The sequence below is a fragment of the Onychostruthus taczanowskii genome, unplaced genomic scaffold (assembly GCF_017590055.1).
Source record: "Onychostruthus taczanowskii isolate IOZ18803 unplaced genomic scaffold, ASM1759005v1 scaffold131, whole genome shotgun sequence".
NCBI lineage: Eukaryota > Metazoa > Chordata > Aves > Passeriformes > Passeridae > Onychostruthus > Onychostruthus taczanowskii.
Window position 1 is genome coordinate 1,169,291 of NW_024498474.1, and position 20,618 is coordinate 1,189,908.

Sequence of the window (20,618 nt, forward strand, 5' to 3'; positions counted from 1 at the left end):
GGAACCCCTCCAAAAAACACAGAACTTGGTCTCCATTTCCGAGGAGAAAAAAAAAAATAAATAAAAAAAAGGCTGATTTATTTATTTCAGTCCCCTAAATATTCCCAGTATCCCAAGGCGGGCCAAAAGACCCTGGTGCCCCCAAACACGGGGCTCGCTGTCTGTTTCTCAAGCACGAACACGCAGGGCGCTGTGTGAACCCCCAAACACGGGGCTCGGTCTCTCCTCGCAGCTGCCCGGCTGTTCCTCACCTGCGGCGGGTGGGGCCTTCCCGGGGATCCCGGTGATCCCGGTGTACCGGGGCAGCGGCGGCGGCCGCGCGGTGGCGCCACCGGGCTGGCCCCGCCCCCGCTGCCCTGGCCCCGCCCACCACAGCCCCTGGCCCCGCCCCTCGCAGCCCCGAGCCCCGCACCGCGCAGGCGCGGCGGGCCGCGGCCATGGCGGAGAAGGCGCAGAAGAGGTGAGTCCCCTCCCGCCCCGATCCCTCCCGGTTCCCCCCCGCGACCGCCCCGGGACGCGGTGTCCCCTCCCCCCGTCTCGGCCCGGTCCGTGGGCGGACCGCCGTGACCGCCCCGTCGCTCCCCGCAGCGTGAAGATCGCGCCGGGCGCCGTGGTGTGCGTGGAGAGCGAGATCCGCGGGGACGTGACCATCGGTAAGGGCCTGTCGCACCCCCGCCGGCCCCTGCCCGGGGCGGGCCCGGCGTGACACCGGGCTGTCCCCGCAGGGCCCAGGACCGTCATCCATCCCAAGGCCCGCATCATCGCCGAGGCGGGGCCCATCGTCATCGGAGAGGGGAACCTGATCGAGGAGCAGGCGCTCATCATCAACGGGTCCGTGCGGCTCCCGGGGGGGCTTAAAAACCACGGGGAGGTAGAGATTTAAAAAAAAAAAAATCACCAGATTTCGTGCTTTTGTGTGTACGTGTGGCACTGTGGCTTGGGGGGAAGCCGCAGCATCGGAGAATTATTAAATATTAAGTGTTTGAAGGGATATCTTCCACTGTCCCAGGTTGCTCCAAAGCCTGTCCAACCTGGCCTTGGACACTTCCAGGGTTGGGACAGCCAGTGTTGCCTTGGACAATTCCAGTACCTCACCCCCATCACAGTAAAGATTTTCTTAAATATACCTAACCTCGTTTTCCCCTCTTTAAGTCTGTGCCCTTTGTTCTGTCACTCCAGTTCCTGACAGAATCCCTCTCCAGGTTCCTTGTAGGTCCCCTTCAGATACTGGATGGTTGCTAAGTCCCCTTCTGAATCCTTCTCAAGCTGACAGAACCTAAGGATCCTAGTCAGTCTCGAAATTCTGACAGTCCAGCTCAGTTGGGTGGGATAGCTGTGGCTTCAGTCTGTCCCAAAGTTGAGCTGCCCCACGGAGTACTGTGATCACGATCTCAGAGGTGGAAGTCTGCTCTTCCTTCTTGCAGGTACCCCGAAAATATCACCCCAGAGAGCGAAGATGTGGAGCCCAAGCCCATGGTCATTGGCACCAACAATGTTTTTGAGGTCGGGTGCTGTATCCTCGCTGTGCCGTGACAAACCATCCGGCACACTGTGCTCCTGGATCCCTCCAAGGTGGGGAGGCATCTCTGGGGCTTCAGAGAGCCCAGGGCGTGGTTTGAAAAAGGCACCAGGGTTTTCCACCCGTTGGAAAAAAGCAAAGCATTTCCCAGTTTCCCTTAACACAGACCTGCAGATTCCCAAGCCATGAAGGTGGGGGACAACAACGTCATCGAATCCAAAGGTAATTCCCGCCCCGCTGCCTTCGGCCCTGCCGCAAACTGCGGGCACACCTCTCACAGGGACTCCCTCTGCCTCCCCCTCCCCGGGCAGCGTTTGTCGGCAGGAACGTGATCCTGACCAGCGGCTGCATCATCGGCGCCTGCTGCAACGTGAACACGTACGAGGTGATCCCGGAGAACACCGTCATCTACGGCGCCGACTGCCTGCGGCGCGTGCAGACCGAGCGGCCGCAGGTGAGCCCGCGGGACGCGCTGCCGCCTCCGCGCCCCTCGCTGCTCCCTCACCTGCCCCTGCCCTCCCTTTCCAGCCCCAGACGCTGCAGCTGGATTTCCTGATGAAGATCCTGCCCAACTACCACCACCTGAAGAAGACCATGAAGGCCGCGGCCACGCCTGTCAAGAGCTGAGCGCCCAGCTGGCGCTTCCAGAGGTCGGTCCTGGGAAGCGCTGCACGCCGCGGGAAGAGTCCGGCCTCCACGTCCCTCGTTCCAGCAAAGCGTTTCTTCCTTGCTTGTGTCATTTATTTATCTTCCACTGGGAGTCTGGGACCTGCTTCGAGTCTGTTGTCTCTCGCTCATTAACTCCGTTGTTCGTGCTCTGTTTCGGGAATAAAATATCTCCTGTTCCGCGGCCCTTTGAGCGTTCGGTGTCACCGCGCCCCGCCGGGGACAGCCCCGCGCGGTGCCACCTCTCCCGTCGCGACAGCAGAGGGCGGTGTGACCCCGCGCTCCTCGGGGGTCCCTGATCCAGCCGGGATGGGAAAGGCTCCACCGACCCTCTGCCCCTTCCCCCGAAGGCTGCTCCTGCTCGGGTTCCTTCCCAGAGCGGAGCTGAACCTTGTGCGCTCGTTCCACTGGAGCCTCGGGACTCACCACGCTTCCCAGCAGAGTCCCCGGTTGTTCACAGCTTCCCCTTCTATCCCTGTGCGACACAGTCCAGCGTTGTGTCCCAGCGCAGATGGACATCGATGCAGCAGGAATTCCTGTAGGAAAGAGGGAGAGGGGGGGAGAGGATCAGCAACTACCACAGAGGAACCCCAGTTTTGGTGGGACATGGGGCTTTGGGTTGGGACTGGGGGTTTCAAGACAAGGAAGCAGTGCAATATCTGCTGGAGCAAACTGGATTTTCTCCCCAAGTCCAGCTTCATGGCTACAAAAAATCCAAACCTCCCCTTTTTCCGGTTTGTGATTCCAACCTGGCTTCCAGCGCTGCTGGGGAGCTGCAGCTCTTCCCCAAAGCTGGGTCCAAATAAGGGTTGTGAGTATCCACCCGCTGTCCGGCCAGAGCTTTTTGTGCAGATGCCTGTGGAGGGGAAAAACACAGAGATAAAACACATCTCTAAATTCTCCCCTTGCTGAAAATCTTCCCCAAGAGCCAGAGGCTCCAGCAGATTTGGGTGACTGCATCAATCCCTGTGCTCTGGGGTCAGATGCCCTTGTAGCCAGACGCTTCCCACTCCCCCAAATCCATCTGGTGCAGCTCATTTCCTCCTCCCTCCCAGCCCGAGAGCTTCCGCCCTGCGAATCGCTGCTGCAAACCTGTGGGTGGCAGGGCTGTGTCCCCTGGGCAGCCGCAGGACAGGCGGGCAGCTGTCCCCAGGTCTGTTTGGACCAAAGGCAGGCGGTCCCCAGCCCGAGGGTCTCGTCACGCTGAGCGCAGCCCTGCGGGAGCACAGCCTCCTTCCCGGGGCTGTGCAGGGCTGGAACCACCCAACACCGAGCTCTGGAAGGAAATGTACACAATGCCAGGCTCAGCAAAAGCCCAGCCTAAGCATGAAGCCTAAATGCAGTTCCCGGGGCCGGGCAGGGAGGGGTTGAGCACCCAGGTGGGGCTGGTTGGGGTGATGAGCTCCCACTGGTCCTTCCAGCGCCCCCAGCCCTACACTGGGTGTCCCCAGCACTGTCCCCTCCTCTGCCCCACAGCCCTGATGCATTCATGTCCCTGGGACTGCGCCCCATGTCCCCAGCCTGGTGTTCTGTATCCTTAACCTTGCGTCCTGTGTCCCCAGGAGTGTGTCCCCTCTTGCCCAGTCCTGTCCTACACCCCCAGCCCGTGTCCCATGTCCCTGAGACTGTGTCCACCTCCCCGTTCTTGTGCCCCGTGTCCCCAACCTCGTAGCCGGTATCCCCAACCCCATGTCCTAGACCGCGTTCCGTGTCTCCAGTATTGTCCTGCATTCCCAGCTCCGTGTCCTGTGGCCCCGGCCTCGTGTCTTCTGTTCCCGGCACTGTATCCCCTGTCCCCAGCCCGGCGTCCCGCCTTCCCACCTCCCGTATCCCTGCGCTCCTCCATCCCCCCGCGGCCCGGTCCGCCCCCGCCCCCGCCCCGCCCCGTTCCCCCCGCCGCCGCCGGGACCCAGCCCCCAGCACCGCCCGCCCGGACGCGGCTGCCGCCGGCGGGACGAGGAGCCTGGCCGCTCGCACCATGAGCAGCGTCCCCGCCGACAGGGAGGGCGGCCCCGCCGACACCAGCCTGCCCGAGGAGGAGGTACCGGGGGGACACACACGCACACCGGGGGTTTGGGGCGGAGGGGATCCGGCTTCCCCCTCCCCCGCGGGATGGGGGGTCCGCGCCGCGGGGCTCCCGGTACCCGTACAGGGACGAGCGGCGGGAGCGCATCCCCGGGACGCTCCCATTCTCCCGCATCCCCCTGGGGCTCGCCGCGAACGCCGCTCCGCCTCGCCGGAGGGAAACCTGCGGGCGCGGGGAGCCCCACGCGAGACGCGGATATCCCCGGGGGGCGTGGGGGATAAAGCAGGCTGCCCCCGGCCCCGGTGCTGCCGGTGCCCGTGGGTACCGTGCAGCCAGCGGCCGCGCATCTCTTTCGCACGGGTCTCACCCCCAAAAATGCCCGAAACGCTCCCATCCCCACGGGAGACCAAGCCCACACCCCGCCACGGTGAGAGCTGGTTTTCTTCGTTCCAGCCGCAAAGTTCCTGGTTTTGCCCGTGACCTTGAGATGGGAATTTGGACTTTGTGAGGCTGAGAGCGGGAAGATTCCTGTCTGAGATCGCCTCCTCCTCCTTAGCCTCCACCCGGCCGGCTGCTCCAGCAGGTCCCTGCTGGGCTCCCCGCTCGGTGGCCGGCGCTGGGATCAATCCCCGCAGCTCCACCGCCCGCTGCCTGCCTTCACTTGCTTATTCCAGAGGCGGCTCTGGCTTCAAACTTCCCAAAGTTTCACAAAAAACGGGGATTTCTTTCACCCGGCGGCCTTGCGGGGTGCGTGGGGGATGTGGCTGCGGCTCTGTTGGGCACGGCGGTGGGTGACACCCATGGAGGCCTGTTGCCTTTTCCAAAAGCATGGAAAGGGCAGCCCTCGCTCCGCTCCCGGGCGGATCCGGAGAGCCCGGGGCTGGCTGTTGCCCTGCTGATCCTTGGGGACCCCTGACCCGGTGATGGCGGACATGGGGAACACCCCGAGGGGACGGCTGGGAGGTGCCAGGGACACGCGAGGTGGGCGATGCCCGCTCCTGCCTGCAAGCCGCGCTGCTCCGGTGCCAGGCAGGTATTTTCCCTGCAGGACTTGTTCCAGCCCAGGCTGGAGGAGCCGGTGCTGCCTATTTGCTCAAGCGCAGGGAAAGGGGTTGCCCAGCTACTGTGCCTCTCCTCCCCCCTCCCAGGGCTTGTCTTCCAGCCTCCTGCTCCCTCAGAAGAGAAGGAGAAGCAGCCCCCACCCCGGGGAGGTCACTCAGGGTGGCTGCCAGGTGGGAAAAGCCCCCACTTCATGCCCGCTCCTCCCTGGCACCCCAGGCGCCTTCCCCGTCCCTCTCGGCTGTCCCCCCGGGAAGGACCCCCCCGTGCAGGGGAGCTGTGGGCCAGGGGCTTCCCCACGGAGGAGCCGGAACAATTTGGGAAGGCGGTCACGTCACTTCGGCCGGGCGAGAACGGCATGTAAAAGGCTCGGCGGAGGCCTTATTTGGTAGCGGAGCGGCTGCGGAGAGCCCGGCTCGTGGCCCTCGTCCCCATCCCATGCCAGATCCCTCATCCCGGGGGAACCGTGCCACGGGGAGGGGGCCCCAGGGATGCTTCCTAGGGGGAATGTGCCCAGCGAGTGGATAAAATTTACCCCCGTGGCCCCTGTGTGGCATCCCCCCCGTGCTCCTGCTTCCTTTCCTCCTTGAAGCGCGGGGTCGGGAGGGTTTGGGAGCAAGCTCCGGGCGGGACAGGGACGAGTGTGACCCGCGCCTGATCCCGCCGCTCCTCCGCTCTGTTGCAATCCCCCATCTGCTCCCTTGGCTGCTCACTGCCTTTTCCTCTGCCGCTTCCTCGTTCCAGCCCCGGCAGCTCTGGACTCGCTTTTCCCCCCCAAGGGCTGTTCCTCTCCTCCCGTCCTTCACCGGACGTGAGAGAACCGTGATTTTCCAGCAAAGCCGCTGCGGGTGGCGAGGCCGGAGATCGGTGCCGGTCCTCCCGCATCCCCCGGCATCCCTCGGCCCCAGCCTTGTTTATGTCGGGGAGTTTTGCGGGCTGAAGGCATGCGTACACACAGCCCGGGAATCTAAACCCAGCCGAGGAAGACGCTCCATTAGCCAAGAGACTATTTATGCCAGGACTAATCCCGGCGGGGTGGGAATGCCCCCTGCCGCGGGGGAGGCAGCACCCCGCTTTGCCGGGAATGGGAGGGGAAGCCCTGCTCCATGGCAGCTCCGTGGCATCGCCCTCCCGCTGCCACCGCCGGGATCCGGTGCCTCCCCGGCGGCGGGCAGTCAAGCGGATAATCGGCTGGTGGAGAATTAAAGCGAGCCCCGCTGGAAGGGGCGCACGGACGGACAGAGGGATGGGAGCTGGGCTGAAGGAGGCGATTAAATGCCTCGTGGATGAATCACCCGGACGCCTCCCCGCCTCCCCACGGCCTGTTAACGTTTACCGGGGCTGGCTCGGGCACGGCACGGCACGGCAGGGCAGGGGACTGGGACCGTGCTGGCAGGGCACCATGGATCCCTCTGGGCACCGCTGTGTCATGGGGGTCCAAGCCAAGCAAATGCCCCTTACCTGCAGGAGACAAACCTGGCTTGTGGCTTCATGTGAGGAAGAGGAGGAGGAGGGCTGCTGGCGCTCCATCACAGAGCTCACCATGCTGGGGTCATCTTTGATCCATGCTCTGGAGACCTCAGTGATCTCCTGGGCCAGATCTTTGCCTCTCCTTGCATGTCCTCAGCCATGACCATCTCGGCAAATCTCCACAGATCCTTTCCAGCATCCCTTAAACTGGCCCAAGAGGAGATGCAGGATTTCGGGGACAACAGACTGGGATGGTGGGATGTAAAGGTGAGAGGGACAGGCCAGAAGGAGGATGGAGAAGATTTCCAAGGAAGAGGAGAGTAGTACAGATGAAGAGCAGACATCCTGCAGGGAAAATAAAAAGCCAGGAGGGGACACGCTAGGAGTGAGGCAACATAGGTAGAATCCAACAGCCCAGGGAAATTTGGGAGCTATGGGATGCAGCAGCAGAGGAGAACTGTGGAAAGGGACTTGGAGCAGTCCCATAGCTGCCATCCCCATGGAAGGAAGTCAAGGTGGTCACCTTTGAGCTCCTCCTGGAGCAAACATTGGCACTTATAACTTTTAAAAAATCTTTGGTTTCACCCCAAATTTCAAGAAGAAAGAGAGATGGAGAAATTCTCCACCAAATAGAAACTGAAAGATGTTCGTACAGCAGAAATGAAACAGCTCAGGCTGTCCAAAAATACTGTGGGGTTTAGGCTGAGGGAATCCCATGCTCCAGTGCCCTTTAATCCTTGCTCAAGAGCTGTCAGTCTGGCCCTGTCCCATGACATCCCTGCGAGCAGGCGCCGTGCCTGATCCACCTCTCTGAAGGAGCAATTCTTCCCTGTGGAAGAACAGATACGTGCCTGCTGCCTGGCAATTTCTCTGATAAGGCTGCTTTTTTTTTTTTTTTTTTTTTTTTTTCCAGAGAAGGATTTTGCCCTAGGAGTGTTTCTGGTAGAGGATGGGGACTGAATCCCTGGGATTTCAGCACAAAAAAACCTGGAGCAGCTCCCTGTGGGCCAAAGCTCCCCTTCCATTTAAGGGCAGGAGTAATATTTTTGTCTAGAATCTTTCCCCTGGCAAAAGGGTATCTGTCCAGCCTGCTGGGATTATCCCCAAGGATGCTGCCTTGCTCTGCCAGTCCCACCTGCTCCTTACCCAGTGAAAGGATTCTGTTTATGTAGGATCTACTCCAGCATCCTTGGGGCTGGGTGCATTTGTGAGGTGCAGATGGGGAGCACCCAGGAGCTCGTATCCATCTCTTGCCCTGGGCCCCAAAAACTCTTTTGGGGCTGGAATCCAGCTGGGGGATCCTTTGGAGCCCTTCTCCCTCTTGCTGCTGTATAATTTTACAGATTCAAACTTGGCCGACCCGCGTTTGAACTCGCAAAGAAAACAAAGTCATTAGAGAAGAGAAGCTCTTCCTCTGTGGGGCTAAAATTCGGAGGGTTCCTTGGGATCTTTCATCTCTGTCTCTCTCTCCCACGTGGCTTTGGGGGCAAGTGGTCTGGCAGGCTTGGGCATGCACGGTTTGGATTTCAGGGATGCAAGCTGGCAGTGAGTTCCCCACTCCTCCCAGTCCCTCCCAGTGGTCCCTAGTGTTTCCTGGAGCTCCCCAGGGAGAGGGGAGGCAGGAAGGCAGGGATGGCTCCAGGGAGACAGGGGACACCCTGCAGGGATGCTTGGGATGTAAACCCACCTGGGAGGGTGGATGTGTCTGGAGAGCCGATTCCCTGGACAGCAGCCGTGCTCAGGAGGACCTGTCTGAAATCCAGTATTTTTTAGCCTAGGAAAGGAAAAGGTTGCTTTCTTTAGGTTGAATTTCATGGACACAAGGGGAGATCCTCCAGGTGAATCCCTCCCTAGCCCCTGCCAGGAGAAACTGGGGCAATGTCTCCACTGAACACTGTGGGATGCTCCATCACTCCCGGCTCTCAGCAGACAGGCAGAAAGCGGGCAGGGGTCCCCTAAGGAGCTGTGGGGATGGTCCCAAGAGAGGGGACAGGCTTCCTGAGCCCTGGCTCAGGAAGGGGTGAGGACATCCCTTCTCTGCTGATCTCATCCAGCCTGGATGCTGGTACCCACTGGGAGGATGATGATGATGGTGATGATAATGCTGGCACGCAGGATGGGTATCACCGGGGCTGTTGACACAAGGGCTGTGTGCAAACAGCTGAGTACCTTTTGTTATTTAATAGATATAGGTCAGCCAGAGGTTTTGTTCCACAAAGCAGGAATGTTTGCTGCTCCCAGGCTGGGAGATGGGGGAGATAGCTTATCTGCAAGAGAAAGAAGAAATGTCAGCAAAAGAATAGGTCTGGGCTGGCTGTTTCTGGCTGTTTCCCATGTCTCTTTCCCAGGGAATGGGGCAGGCAGGGTGCCTGGCCAAAAATTTTAATAAATTACATTGAGGTTTTCCCCTTCTACAGCCCAAAGGGTTAGGATGAGATTTTGGGAATAAGGAGAGGAACAGCAGGTTCAGTTCCCCACACTGCTCTCAAGGTTGCAAGCTGGTTGTAAAGCAAAACCATCCCAGCACAGTGTTTGCCCGTCCTGCAGGAGCCCCACATCCCCCCTCAGGGTGGTGGGAACAGAATTTCTGCCAAACACCCCAGCTTTGAGGACGATGCACCACGATAAACATTAGATCCACCCAAAAAAGGGTTAAAACCCCTTAAAAGGTGACTTTTACAAACCAGGGACAAGCTGCTTAAATCCAGCCCCCTCTAAACCAGGGCCTTTCCTCCAGGAGGAAGAGTTGGTGTTTGCTTCTCCCAGTCCTTAATGAGCTGCTGCAATTAAACTGAGACAATAGGCATTGTCTGTGGAGTCCAGGATCCGCTGGGGATGACGGCAGAAATCCTGTTTGCCAGACCGGGGTAGGAAGGTGCTGGGATTCTGTGAGCTTTTTATCCTGGAGATCTGCTGGGGTGAGGACAGGTCTCTGTTACCTTTCCTTAGCAGCTTCCTCCATGGCCACATGCAGGATGGGGCCACCATCCCAAAAATTCAGCATCACTCCGGTGATGCAAAACCGACACATTGGCTTAAGGCTTTTGTCTGCCCAGGAGGTTCCCCTTGGGCTGGCATTGTCCCTCTGGCTATGGGAAGCATGGTGTATCCCCAAGTTAGGGATGAGAGAGGGTCCCCAGGAAGCTCCTTTCTTCTTTTCCAGGTGAGGACACTCTTTGTCAGTGGGTTGCCTCTGGACATCAAGCCCCGGGAACTTTACCTGCTCTTCAGACCCTTCAAGGTATCACACTGGGGAGGGAAAGGGGGGCTGAAAGCATGGGGCTGGTCTCTGCCCCAGCCCCATGGCCCTAAACCATCTGGGAACCCACTGAAGTTTACTTCAGTCAGTTTATTCAGTTACTATTAATTACTATTATTTAATTGCACCAAAAACCCTTTTTAATCCTTTCCTTGCAGGGGTACGAAGGGTCTCTCATCAAACTCACCTCCAAGCAGGTAGGGGCTGCTCCAAATGGTGTAACCATCCCACCATTCCCTGGGGTCAGGGGCTCCCCCTCTCTGCTCCCCAGGAACCTGACTGATGACTCCTGTCCTTCCTCCACAGCCCGTGGGCTTCGTCAGCTTCGACAGCCGCTCCGAGGCGGAGGCAGCGAAGAACGCGCTGAACGTGAGTGCGCCTGGCTCAGCCGCTACATTGCTCCATTTTCCCCTTGTTTCCCTGTCCCCAGAGACTCTCTGAATTCCTCCATCCCTAGGATGTGCACATCCCATGCCAGCCGGCCCCACGGCATCCCCATCCCTCCAGATAATCTTGTTTCTCAGCTCCATTTCCCTCCTGGTGAGGGGGGCTGCATCCCTCTCACCTTTTTCAGGGCCATCCAGGAGGGCTTGAATACTCAGGACCTGAGCCTTAGATATGAGTGAGAAAGAACATTCCCAGCTTCTCCTGTTTATTCAGCAGGAAAAATCCCAGCTAAGTCTGCAAAAGAAAAAAACAAATTTCACCTTCTTTTCGCAACTTGTTAAGTTACCTGAAAATAGTCACAGGCAGAACTGTGTGGAGCTGGTTCTCCAATTCCTCCCCAGCTCTCCCTGCATTTTGGTTCGGGGTTGTTTTTTGTCCTTCTCTTCATTTTCAATGTAAAACTTTTTTTTTTTTTTTTTGGCTCCACTAATCCCTCTGGATAAGAGCTCGGCCTTGCGGGACGCCGACTGCCAAATATGGTGCCGATGCTAAAGATGCCGGAGGAATGCGAGCCGCCTCGGGGCCCGGCAAATTAGCTCATTTCAGGGCTGCAAGCTGAAAAAACCCATAAATAACGGGGAGTTATTTTTGCTGCGGGGCCGGCACGCGGCGGTGCTCGCCCACCCGCCGCGCCTCCTTCCCTCCTTCCTTCCCGCAGGGCATCCGCTTCGACCCCGAGATCCCCCAGACGCTGCGGCTGGAGTTTGCCAAGGCCAACACCAAGATGGCCAAGAACAAGCTGGTGGGCACCCCAAATCCCAGCACCCCTCTCCCCACCGCCGTACCTCAGTTCATCGCCCGGGAGCCCTGTGAGTACCCCAGGGCTCGGGCTGGCAGGCGCCAGGGGCTGGAAGGAGCGGGGATACCCTGAGCGGGTGGCCAAAGGGAACACCAGGTCCCACTGGGAGCGTTGGTACCTGCTTGCTGCCTGGTGGGTTCCCAAAGGACAGGATCTGGGACAGGTGACAGCCAGCAGGATGAGGTCTCAGGAGAGACCTCGGCGATGCCCTGCCGTGAGCGCTCCGTGCCCGTTTCCGCTTCTGGAAGAGCTTCTTGCACAGACGCCAGCTCCTCACCCTGCTGTCGCACACAGGCACGAGCTGCACACTCCCCTCTGCTGGATCCCTGGTTTTACTAAACCTCTTGGAGACAAGGAGCCCAGCCCCGGCTCCCTGAGCGATGCCCCCAGCCCCGTAGCATTGCTCACCCTGTGTTATCCCAGCGGGAGAATTCTGTGTTGGCTTTGCAAGCCGGCTCTCAGTGGTGGCATCTCACAGTTTTCCATGGCCAGCTCTGCTCCTGCATCAAGGGGAGGAGGAAGGATGCGGCGAGGGTCACAGCCCTCTGGTCACCATTAACTCTCCCTCTTCTTCTCTTGCAGATGAGCTCACAGTGCCTGCACTTTACCCCAGTAGCCCTGAAGTGTGGGGGCCGTACCCTCTGTACCCAGCGGAATTAGCACCTGCTCTACCTCCTCCTGCTTTCACCTATCCCGCTTCGCTGCACGCCCAGGTAATTCCGACCCATCCGCCTCCACCGCTCACCCTGCCCGGCCCCCCTTCCCCTCGGTGCTCGCTGCACCACTAACTCCACCCGGCTCACAGGCACTCACTCCCCGCTCCCCGAGATGTAGGGAAGGCTCCCAAATGGAGCTGAAGGCTGGTAGGGTCCTGTCTTTCCCCAGATTCCTCTCTCTGCCTTCCTACTTTTGCTGGTACCTGTGGTGGGGCAGGTGGTGAGGGAGGAGGGAGGGCTGGGGTTGCTCTCAGGGTTGAGATTTAGGGAAGGCTCCCAAACGGAGCTGAAGGCTGGCAGGGGTCCTGTCTTTGCCCAGATTCCTCTCTCTGCCTTCCTACTTTTGCTGGTACCTGTGGTGGGGCAGGTGGTGAGGGAGGAGGGAGGGCTGGGGTTGCTCTCAGGGTCTGGACCATGCCCATCGCTCCTGGCGCCGAACCATCCGGCTGCCAGCGTGGCATGAGGGCTCCAGACCCCCTGGCTGCCCCTGCAGCATGGCTGGGATGCCATGTGCTGTGCTGTTCATGGGGTGTGAAGCCAAGCAGCTCTCTCGGGGAGGAGGGGGAAGCGCAGCGCAAATGGAGGGTCCATCTTTTATTGACGAGGTGCTGCCTCGTCAGGAGCGCTTTCTGCCGGCTGCCACTGCCGCTGGCCCCCGACGGCAGCATGGGCTGTTAAAAATTAACCATCCGCCTGGAGAGGAGCGGGGGAGAGAGGAGGAGAAGTGGAAATGGTGGAGGAAGAGGATTTCTTTGCAGTGCCAGCCTTGCAGCATCATGGGGATGCTGGGAAAGGACCCCTGCCACGAGGGGGGAAAGGGCAGGTACCTCCTCAGCATCCGTGCTTTTGCTCCTTGCTGTTGGCTCCAGCTCAGTGATGAACAGGAGGTAACAAGCACATGGAAATAGATTTGCCAGATAAACTGCATCCAAAAGGCTTTTGCCCTTGGCCCGCCAGAATTGAGCCAGGTTATCCAGAGCCACCATCACTGAGAGCTAGAGCTCAGCTGGAGCTCAGCTCAGCCAAGAGCTGGTTTGAGCAGAAGCATGATGAAAAGTGCTCAGTTTGCAAACCATGTGCAGCCTTTGGATGAAACTCCAGCTTTTTGGGCCCTGCTGTTCATAGGAAGAGCGTTGGTAAATATTATTGCAGCTATGTACTTGCCTTGTCAAATAACTGCTAACAGGCAGCACCTGCCCTGCTCAGGGAAGCGCACAGCCGAGGAAACAGAGGCGTACGGAAGCTCTGAGGGTCCCTTGGGAAAACCCAGGCTGAGACCTGACAGAAGCAATATTACCTGATGTGAAATATCAGCCTGGTGGGGAGGGTGCTGGTTGCACCTTCCCATCCTCCTGTGCAGCTGCTGAGGTTGTGAGTTTGCTGGGTGCGGGCTGGAGACTGGTGCCACCACCCAAACTGGATCCTGCAGACAGCAGCGGGACCAGGAACTGCAGGATGGATGATGGGGCTGGCTTGGAGTTATCTGGCAGAGCACCGAGCGCCTGCATGCCAAATTTTGGCAGCTGATGTTTTCCTCCCTGTTTCAAGCGGGCTTTGCAGGAGCTGAGAAGGATGAGCTCACTCACCATGGTGCTGCTGTTCCAGCTCCATCCTACTGGAAGCAGCCATGCCAGGGGCTGTGCTCATCCTCAGTGTTACGGCTGGAATTGGAGCTGGGATGTTCTGCTGTTCCAACCTCCCTCCTCCCCGTGCCTGGGAAAAGCCAGGAAAAGGGATCCCAGCTGCAGCCCGCTCTTGCCAGGGTGGGCAGCCACCCCCTCTCACCTTGTGTCCCCCTTGCCTTCGCAGATGCGCTGGCTCCCTCCCTCCGAGGCTGGTTCTCAGGGCTGGAAGTCCCGTCAGTTCTGCTGAATGCCGGGTGAGTGCCGCTGTCCTGCTCCCATCCTTCTGGGCTGCCTGGGGACCACCTCCACCTCTACCCTGAGCTTCCCCCACTGCGAGCCCCGGGCTCTCCAGCAGCTCAGGGTGGGCGGCCACTTTTCAGCAGACACCCCAAGGCCAGTTGCCCTCCTTGTCCCCAGAATGGGATGGATGTCTGTGCTGCAATTCACCACAAAACTTTCCCACGTGTCCTGGGGCAGGAGGGAAAGGCACCATGCCAGAGGTGGGTGTTGTGATGGAAAAGGCAGCCCTGACACCATCACCTCCTTAAACCTTAAGGAAAACTTTCCAGACAGTCCAGGGTGGTGGGGGTGCCAAAACAAGAAGTACAGCCTTACCGAGCACCCGGCTGCCCAGCAGGAGGGAGGGACGGATCCCATTCCATCTGGGACCTCTCTGGATGGAAAAAGCCTTGCAAGATACGCTCTGCAAATAACTTCAGCTTTGTGGATAAATAAACAAAGGGGACTCACATGGAAGAGGGAAAAGAGCCTTGGTGGACGCTGAGCACTGCTTGCCCTGCAATCCCAGCCTGCCTGGACCATCCTAGCTGAGAACAATCCCTGCTGGGAAACCTCCTGCTTCCACACCCGCCTGTGGAGAAATGCCAGCGGATCCAAAGCTCTGGCATCAGCTGCCCATGCTCGCATGTGACTGCTCTGCCCATCTGCCTGGCACCTGCAGCCCTGTGCTGTGGCCATGAGGTCACTCAGCCGGGAGGGCACGAGGCCCAGCCCTGGCTGCAGCCGGCCCCAGACTTGGATCCATTAAGAATTCACCGGCTATTTTAGGCCCAGCAGATAAAAATAGGGAGTACTGAGGCTTTGGGAACCAATGGTTCTTCCAAAATATGCAACATGCCAATGTTTCTAGATAAAATGTAAGCAGAAAGGCTTTTGGGAAGGGGAGATGAGCAAATCCCTTGAAGCAGATCCACCAGCCCAGTGGGTGGTGAGGATGGAGGCTCAGGGACCTCCTGTTTCCCTTCCAGGCTCCTCCAGCTGGGAAGGGCACAGAGGGTTTGGCTGAGGGCCTGGCTCTCCTGCTTGCATCTGCCTGTATTTGCTGCCTGGAGCCCATCACAGCGGAGCTAATCCCACAATCAGTTAGGTTGGGAAGAACATCTGAGACCATTGCTGCAAGCTGTCCCCTGGTCCCTGTGAAATCACCCCTGCCCACAGCGCACTGACCTCGGGCCCCAGTGCCAGCGTCCCTCACTCTCCGCTGTGTCCTCCCGCAGGTCTCAGGTGTGTGATGGTGGCCTACAGTCAGTCTTGTGGGTATTAATGGAGTCTTCCAAGGTGGCTACTGGGTTGATGTGCTCTCCACAGGACCTCAGTGTGCTGGTAAGGATGCCACCCTGCTTGGGGAAGGGTGCAGAGGAGTGAGGAAGTCACCAGCACGTCCCTGGGGCTGCTCCAGCTCCTGCCCTGCAGAGCCATGGCTCTGCCGTTCCCCTTGATCGCTGTTATCTGGGGTGAGAGTTTCCACAGCCAAGGAATGCCTCTCGGCTTTGAATTACCCCGCTAATCTCATCTCCGTCCTTGCTTCCTGCCTTGGATCAACAGAGACTGAATTCCTCTTAACTGCAAAACCCAACTCACACTTAACTCCCGGTTTCCCACTTCCAGCCCCGGGGACTGCAGCCAACGGGAGGAACGAAGTGGGATCAGTGGGGTTCTTTGTGCCAGGGATGCTACGGTCTCTCCCTGCAGGCAGGTCCCTCCTTGCCTTTTCCCTGCTAAACAACTGTCCTTAGAGCTTGATCCTGACAGGAATTTCCAAAACAAGCCTCCCTCTCCCCCCTACCTTGCTTCCTTCCTTCCACAAAGGAAAAGAGATTAACCACAGCCCTTTTTCCTCCATCACAGCTGCTCTTTTTTTTTAACACCTTTCTTTGTTGTTCCAGGCTTGAAAAAAAACCTCACACAAGTTTGGATTCCTCCAAGACTTTCCCACAGCCTCTATCACACATCTGCTCTCCTAGAAGAAAAAAGAAAAACATACCTAGTAATAATATTTTCCTCTTTTACACTGTATATTTGTAAGGAAGAGTGTGTTACTCCCGAAAGCATGGTTTGACAGGCATTGTTGTAGCGTTTGAAAAGGCTTTTCAAATGGAACCATAGGAAAGCGGACTACAAAAAAAAAAAAAAAAGGAAAAAAAAAAAAAAAGAAAAAAAGAAAGTAAAAGGAAAAAAACCAAAACAAAAGCAAGTATTTTTGTACCAAAGCTCCTCAAGAGGACAATCTTACACCGGGTTGGACCACAGGTTTTGTGCTTGACTTGGGAGGTGCGTAAAGAAGAATCTTATTATCAATCCCCTGGCCCTGCTGCGTGTGGAAGGCACGATGTTCACAAGCAATGTCCACAAGTGCGAGGATGTCGACACACACGACGCGGGTTTGTAGGAACTGTGCTCCTTCTGGCACAGGAACTGTGCTCTGGCCGTGTGGGCAAGGCATCTGCAGACACTACAGTATTACTGTTTTCTTCCCAGTTGCACCAAATGACGAGCAGGCAGGGCGACCAGGAACTTCCTTCCCGTGTTTTTTTTTTTTACCTTGGGGCTGTGTTCATAGCTGCTGTGCAAAGCTTCCGTGGGGTACAACAGCTCGGATCAGGGATGGGCGGGCAGCCCACACACGTAGCAAGGTGACAATTTGCCTCCTCCTCCTCTTCCTCCTTCTCCTGCCATGACTGCTCCAAGCTGTTACGGGCAATGTAAACTGCTGTATGAAAAAGCATACCAACAAATCCTTGGTTTGCCAGCTTCCTCCAGGTTGGACATGAGTCCTGAGGGGCTTCCCGTTACGCTGAAGCGCTGGCCTGGCCTGGCCTGTGGTTTTTAGTGCTGATGTTACACTGGTCCAGCTGCTCCCTGCGTGGCATCCCCACCTTTCCACGTGCAAAGATGAGAAGGGAGGCTGCCAACAGCCTTTACAGAGATAGAGTACCAGCAGAGAGACTGCTTGACACACTAGTTCTCCTTCTCCTTGCTCCAGGAGGAATTCGGATAAAGAAGAGAGCAAAGTGACCCAAAACCTCTGTTTCTTGCAAAGGGAGGTGCAGAACTTCGCCTTCCATTGCCTTTCCCCCGTTTCCATTCCAGCTGCAGGGAACACTGAGCTCAGCTGCTGCCCAGGCCTCACTGTGGCCAGTTTTTCCCAGCTGTTTGTGGCCTCGTTAAACATCATCACCTTTTCCTTTCTCCTTCCTCTTGTCCTGTGGGTGGGCCAAAATAAGATGGCTGAGATTCTGGCTGTCAGGGTGGGACCAGGGGTATGAAAAAATCGGGTTTTTCACCATCAGAAACTGTCCCGTTGGGGTCTTCTGTAAAAAATGGGCCTGATAACAGTGATTTGAGAAGAAATCAAATCCAAGACAAACCTCAGAGCGGCTCCAAAAGGAACGATACCAGCGTTCCCAAGCGACGGACTAACTCTTTTAGCAAACTATTTCCTGTACTTTGTCTCGTGGAGAGGAGAGAAGCTTCCACATTGTCTACTCTGCTTTTGGAAATATGTTTAAAGGTACTTTTCTATTGTAATTTTTTAAAAATAAAACCGGTGATTATTATAAGTTACGCGCGGAGCGTCGCTGTGTGCTGTGTATCCGGCTGGGAACAGGGAGAAGGATCCCAGCACACCCCTCGGGGCCTTGGCAAACATCAGCCTCTTTCCTCCCTCGGGAGCAGCTGAAAGCACTGTGAGGCTCCTGGGTGATTTTTCAATGCAGATGCCATCGTCCTGTTTGGCTCTCTTGGATCTCTAGGAAAGCTCCAAAATCCAGGCTGGAAGGATCAGCGGGCTTTAAAGAAATGACTCCAAGTTTACAAAGATGTTATCGGTTAGTTTTTAAACCTACTAATCTTGGCAGGGAGCACAGGAGCTGGGATGCAATTTTCCATGAGCTCAGCCTCGGCTGAGGCAAACGTAACCTAGAGACCAAGGGCCAGATTAGCTCTGTATTTTTTTTAACACGCTGGGAATTTTGAAAAACTCCAGTTTTGTAAGCCCAACCTAGAAATTCCTCCTCCTTTCTTTGCTCTGCTCCCACCCTGACAAATGTGACCAGCATCCCCAGGAGCTTCAGCAACAAAGTGCCAGGAGCAAGCTCCAGCTTAGCAAAGGCAGCCTGGAGAACAGGGTGTAAAGGACAGGATTAAAAAAGCTACAAGCTGCAGGGTGGAAGGAAGAGGCATGGCAGTTATTTGAACCCCCTGGCTGGCAGGGATGAGTTAAAGCCTTAAGGTTGGATGTTAATCCCGCTGTGGCCACGGCCAGTCACAGCTTTCACAGCTTTCCTTCCGAGCTGCATATCCAGCGGAGAGGTTTGCTGGCAGGCACTGGGGAGGAAGGGAAGGGAGCCACAACACCGCTGCTCAGCCCAAGAGCTGCTCCGAGCAGCAGCAACTGGCCAAAACCTCTGTCCCAGGCACCGCTTTAAGAGACACACAGATGTTTTTGGGAGCGGATTCAGCAGCAAACATCCTGCAGCTAACAGAGCTGTGAAACATGCACACATCCTGGGCTTTGCCTGGGCATTGCATCTGCTCCCAGATCTGCCCTGCGAAAGGAAGTGGGGCCTTGCCCAAAATATTTAACCTCTTGAACCATTTTTTTTTTCCCAATTTCCCCCATAAGCCAGCCTGTTTTTGTCTCTGTGCTGATGAGCATTGCCCTCATCAGCAAGGGGCGGGAGCAGCAAGGCTGCTGCTCGCCTGGCGTCCCCTTTGCCCGCGGTGACCTTTCCCCCTGCGGCCGGCCGGGGGAACATTCCTTCCCTGTGACCACTGGGGCACTTACAGGAAGGCCCAAGCTGCTGGCTGACACTGGAGAATTGCAAAACGGGATCAGGGACTCCCAGGCCAGAGCTGCCATCCGATACCAGGGATAAGTCCTGGGGGATGTGAACAGGCAGAGCTAGCAAAAGCAAAGCGAGATTTTGCACTCTCATTGTTTCCGTTTTCCCAAGTCTGTTTGTTCCCATCCCCCTAGCATAAGGCTAAGCTCAGGGACGGGGGGATGCAGGCAGCTCCTTCCTGTGCATCCCTGCACAGGGGCTGGCTGACCAGCAGCAGGCTGGAAGCAGCTGCAAAGGCAGGGAACAGCTTGGCAGGGCCTAAGAGAGAAAACACAGCGCTGATTCCCCACATCAGAGGGACACAAGTGAACAGCAGAGAAATGGGAACAAGGTGGGAGAGGGAGAGCCGTACGTCTCAGAGGATTTGGGGTGGATGGTCAGGCAGAAGGGACAGGGGTCCTGCCACAGGAATGGAGATGCACCAGCCGGGCCAGGGAGAGCAAAGGGCAGACAGAGCCGGAGCCGAGGCCGGCAGCACCCGCAGCCCGGATGGGGCAGGGAGGAGCAAGCCCAGCGCTGCTCCTGGGAGAGGAGGAGAAGGAATAACAAGGCTGGGAGAGGAGAGATGTGCAAGACCAGGGCTTGGCCAGGCAGCTTTAAAGGCTGAGGCACAGGCTGTGAGGGAAGCTAAGAGCAAAGAGATGGTTGGCTTTGTGAGGATAGTTGGGGCGTGGAACAGCATTCAGCATGGACTTGTTCCCTGATTCCTAAAGGGGAAATTGAGAGGTGTCACCCCGCAAGGGTCACTGCACTGCCTGAGAGCTGCCAGGCAAGGCTCTCTTCTCCCTGCCAGCACAAAAAGGAGGACATTCCAACCCAGGGGCGTTGTGACCTGCCCTGAGAGCCAGGCTCCAGCCAACACCTGAGCACCGCTACCCGCCTCACTCAGGGTGCAAACCGAGATGACAGCGGAGCTTAAAAAGCAAAGCTGAGAAACACCATTAGCAGGTCCCTGAAATGCTGTCTCTAAAACACGGGGAAGTCAACCATTAGCAGAGTCTGGACTTCATCTCTGCAGTCTCCATAATTAATAACCAGCTCAGGAGGGAATAGAGAACACAACCAAACTGATGGAGGCAGGAAGGAATCGCACAAGTACTTCAGGCCTTGGATGCAAGCCCAGAAGTGCAGGTATATAGTCAAAAAATTAACTTAATGGCAGGACAACCTCCTGCCTTAACCATCCTTTTCCCCTGCTGTGCTTGTACTCTGCACAATGTCCAACCCACGAGGCCAGAGCTGTTTGACACGTGAATCCCAGCCACAGAAGCACTGATGGGTTTTCAGAGTGATGGCTGTTTTTCCTGGGCTGTTGAGTAACACAGAGGCCACTGCAAGCCAAAGCAGCAGAAAGCAAGCTGGGTGAAACAAAAACTGCTCTTACAGCACGCCAGGAGGCACCAAAGGGACCAGGGCTCAGACCCACAGGTGGCTAGAAGGGGCTGCAGGAGGTCTCTGATCCAACACAACAGGACTGTTGCCACCAAGAGACTTGGGCAGCCTGGTCTTGTCTGGGCAATGCTTGAGCCCTCCATGGATGGAGACATCTCCCCAGCAGCTGTTTTCCTCCTAATATCCAAGCCAAACTTCCCACATTCCCCTATTATGTCACCTGCCATAGCTGCCAAAAGCATTTGACCACATCATTCTCCTTACTGCCCTTCCCATTGCTGTACCTTGTGATCAGATACACCCTCAGCCACCTGCCCAACACTCTCAGCACTCCCCACGACTCCTCCCAGGCTCTCTGCTCCCAGCCCCGACCAGCCTGGGAGCTCCAACCGGCATCCCTGGGGATGGAGGGGTGACTGAATAGAGGGGGAGGGCTAAGCTGCACACCATGCCCAGGTGGGAGCTCCCTGGTGCTGAGCAGAGAGCCAACTGCTTC

At 57.3% G+C, this 20,618-nt stretch overlaps 4 protein-coding genes across 15 annotated transcripts in view; 2 read left to right on the forward strand and 2 right to left on the reverse strand.

Moving 5' to 3' along the window:
- The first annotated feature begins 192 nt into the window (after positions 1-192).
- DCTN6 (dynactin subunit 6) lies at positions 193-2,372 on the forward strand. The gene is made up of 7 exons (XM_041396896.1): positions 193-460; positions 589-653; positions 726-831; positions 1,425-1,513; positions 1,694-1,741; positions 1,831-1,973; positions 2,048-2,372. Exons 1-7 carry the CDS (start codon positions 438-440, stop codon positions 2,144-2,146), a joined length of 573 nt encoding a protein of 190 aa, XP_041252830.1. The 5' UTR covers positions 193-437; the 3' UTR covers positions 2,147-2,372.
- LOC121331983 lies at positions 2,197-11,098 on the reverse strand. 10 transcript variants are annotated; one of them, XR_005952100.1, is made up of 11 exons: positions 10,565-11,098; positions 10,187-10,419; positions 9,425-9,653; positions 8,910-9,007; positions 8,428-8,514; positions 6,813-7,085; positions 4,579-6,731; positions 3,278-3,461; positions 2,935-3,041; positions 2,612-2,721; positions 2,197-2,336 (listed from the first exon to the last, which is right to left on the reverse strand). XR_005952100.1 is itself a non-coding variant. In XM_041396890.1 (6 exons), the coding sequence occupies exons 1-6, from the start codon at positions 3,874-3,876 to the stop codon at positions 2,256-2,258; spliced, it is 393 nt and encodes a 130-aa protein (XP_041252824.1). In that variant the 5' UTR covers positions 3,877-3,964; the 3' UTR covers positions 2,197-2,255. The 10 variants fall into 10 exon arrangements, 3 of the variants coding, with proteins under 3 accessions (XP_041252824.1, XP_041252823.1, XP_041252825.1); XR_005952096.1 differs by lacking the exon at positions 4,579-6,731 and having other exon boundaries at positions 6,732-7,085; positions 9,425-9,650; XR_005952097.1 differs by lacking the exon at positions 4,579-6,731 and having other exon boundaries at positions 6,747-7,085.
- On the forward strand, positions 4,101-15,902 carry RBPMS (RNA binding protein, mRNA processing factor). Of its 3 annotated transcripts, XM_041396894.1 has the most exons (9): positions 4,101-4,226; positions 9,904-9,981; positions 10,158-10,196; positions 10,306-10,368; positions 11,105-11,255; positions 11,828-11,958; positions 13,771-13,840; positions 15,104-15,209; positions 15,773-15,902. In XM_041396894.1, exons 1-7 carry the CDS (start codon positions 4,164-4,166, stop codon positions 13,831-13,833), a joined length of 588 nt encoding a protein of 195 aa, XP_041252828.1. In that variant the 5' UTR covers positions 4,101-4,163; the 3' UTR covers positions 13,834-13,840; positions 15,104-15,209; positions 15,773-15,902. The 3 variants fall into 3 exon arrangements, with proteins under 3 accessions (XP_041252828.1, XP_041252829.1, XP_041252827.1); XM_041396895.1 differs by lacking the exon at positions 11,828-11,958; XM_041396893.1 differs by lacking the exons at positions 11,828-11,958; positions 15,773-15,902 and having other exon boundaries at positions 15,104-15,627.
- GTF2E2 (general transcription factor IIE subunit 2) overlaps positions 15,097-20,618 on the reverse strand; it is a 29,885-nt gene continuing 24,363 nt past the window's right edge. Inside the window, exons 9-10 of the transcript XR_005952094.1 lie at positions 15,673-15,846; positions 15,097-15,223 (exon numbers count right to left, since the gene is read on the reverse strand). The gene's annotated coding sequence lies outside the window, so the exon portion shown is untranslated. The remainder of the gene's footprint in view (positions 15,224-15,672; positions 15,847-20,618) is intronic.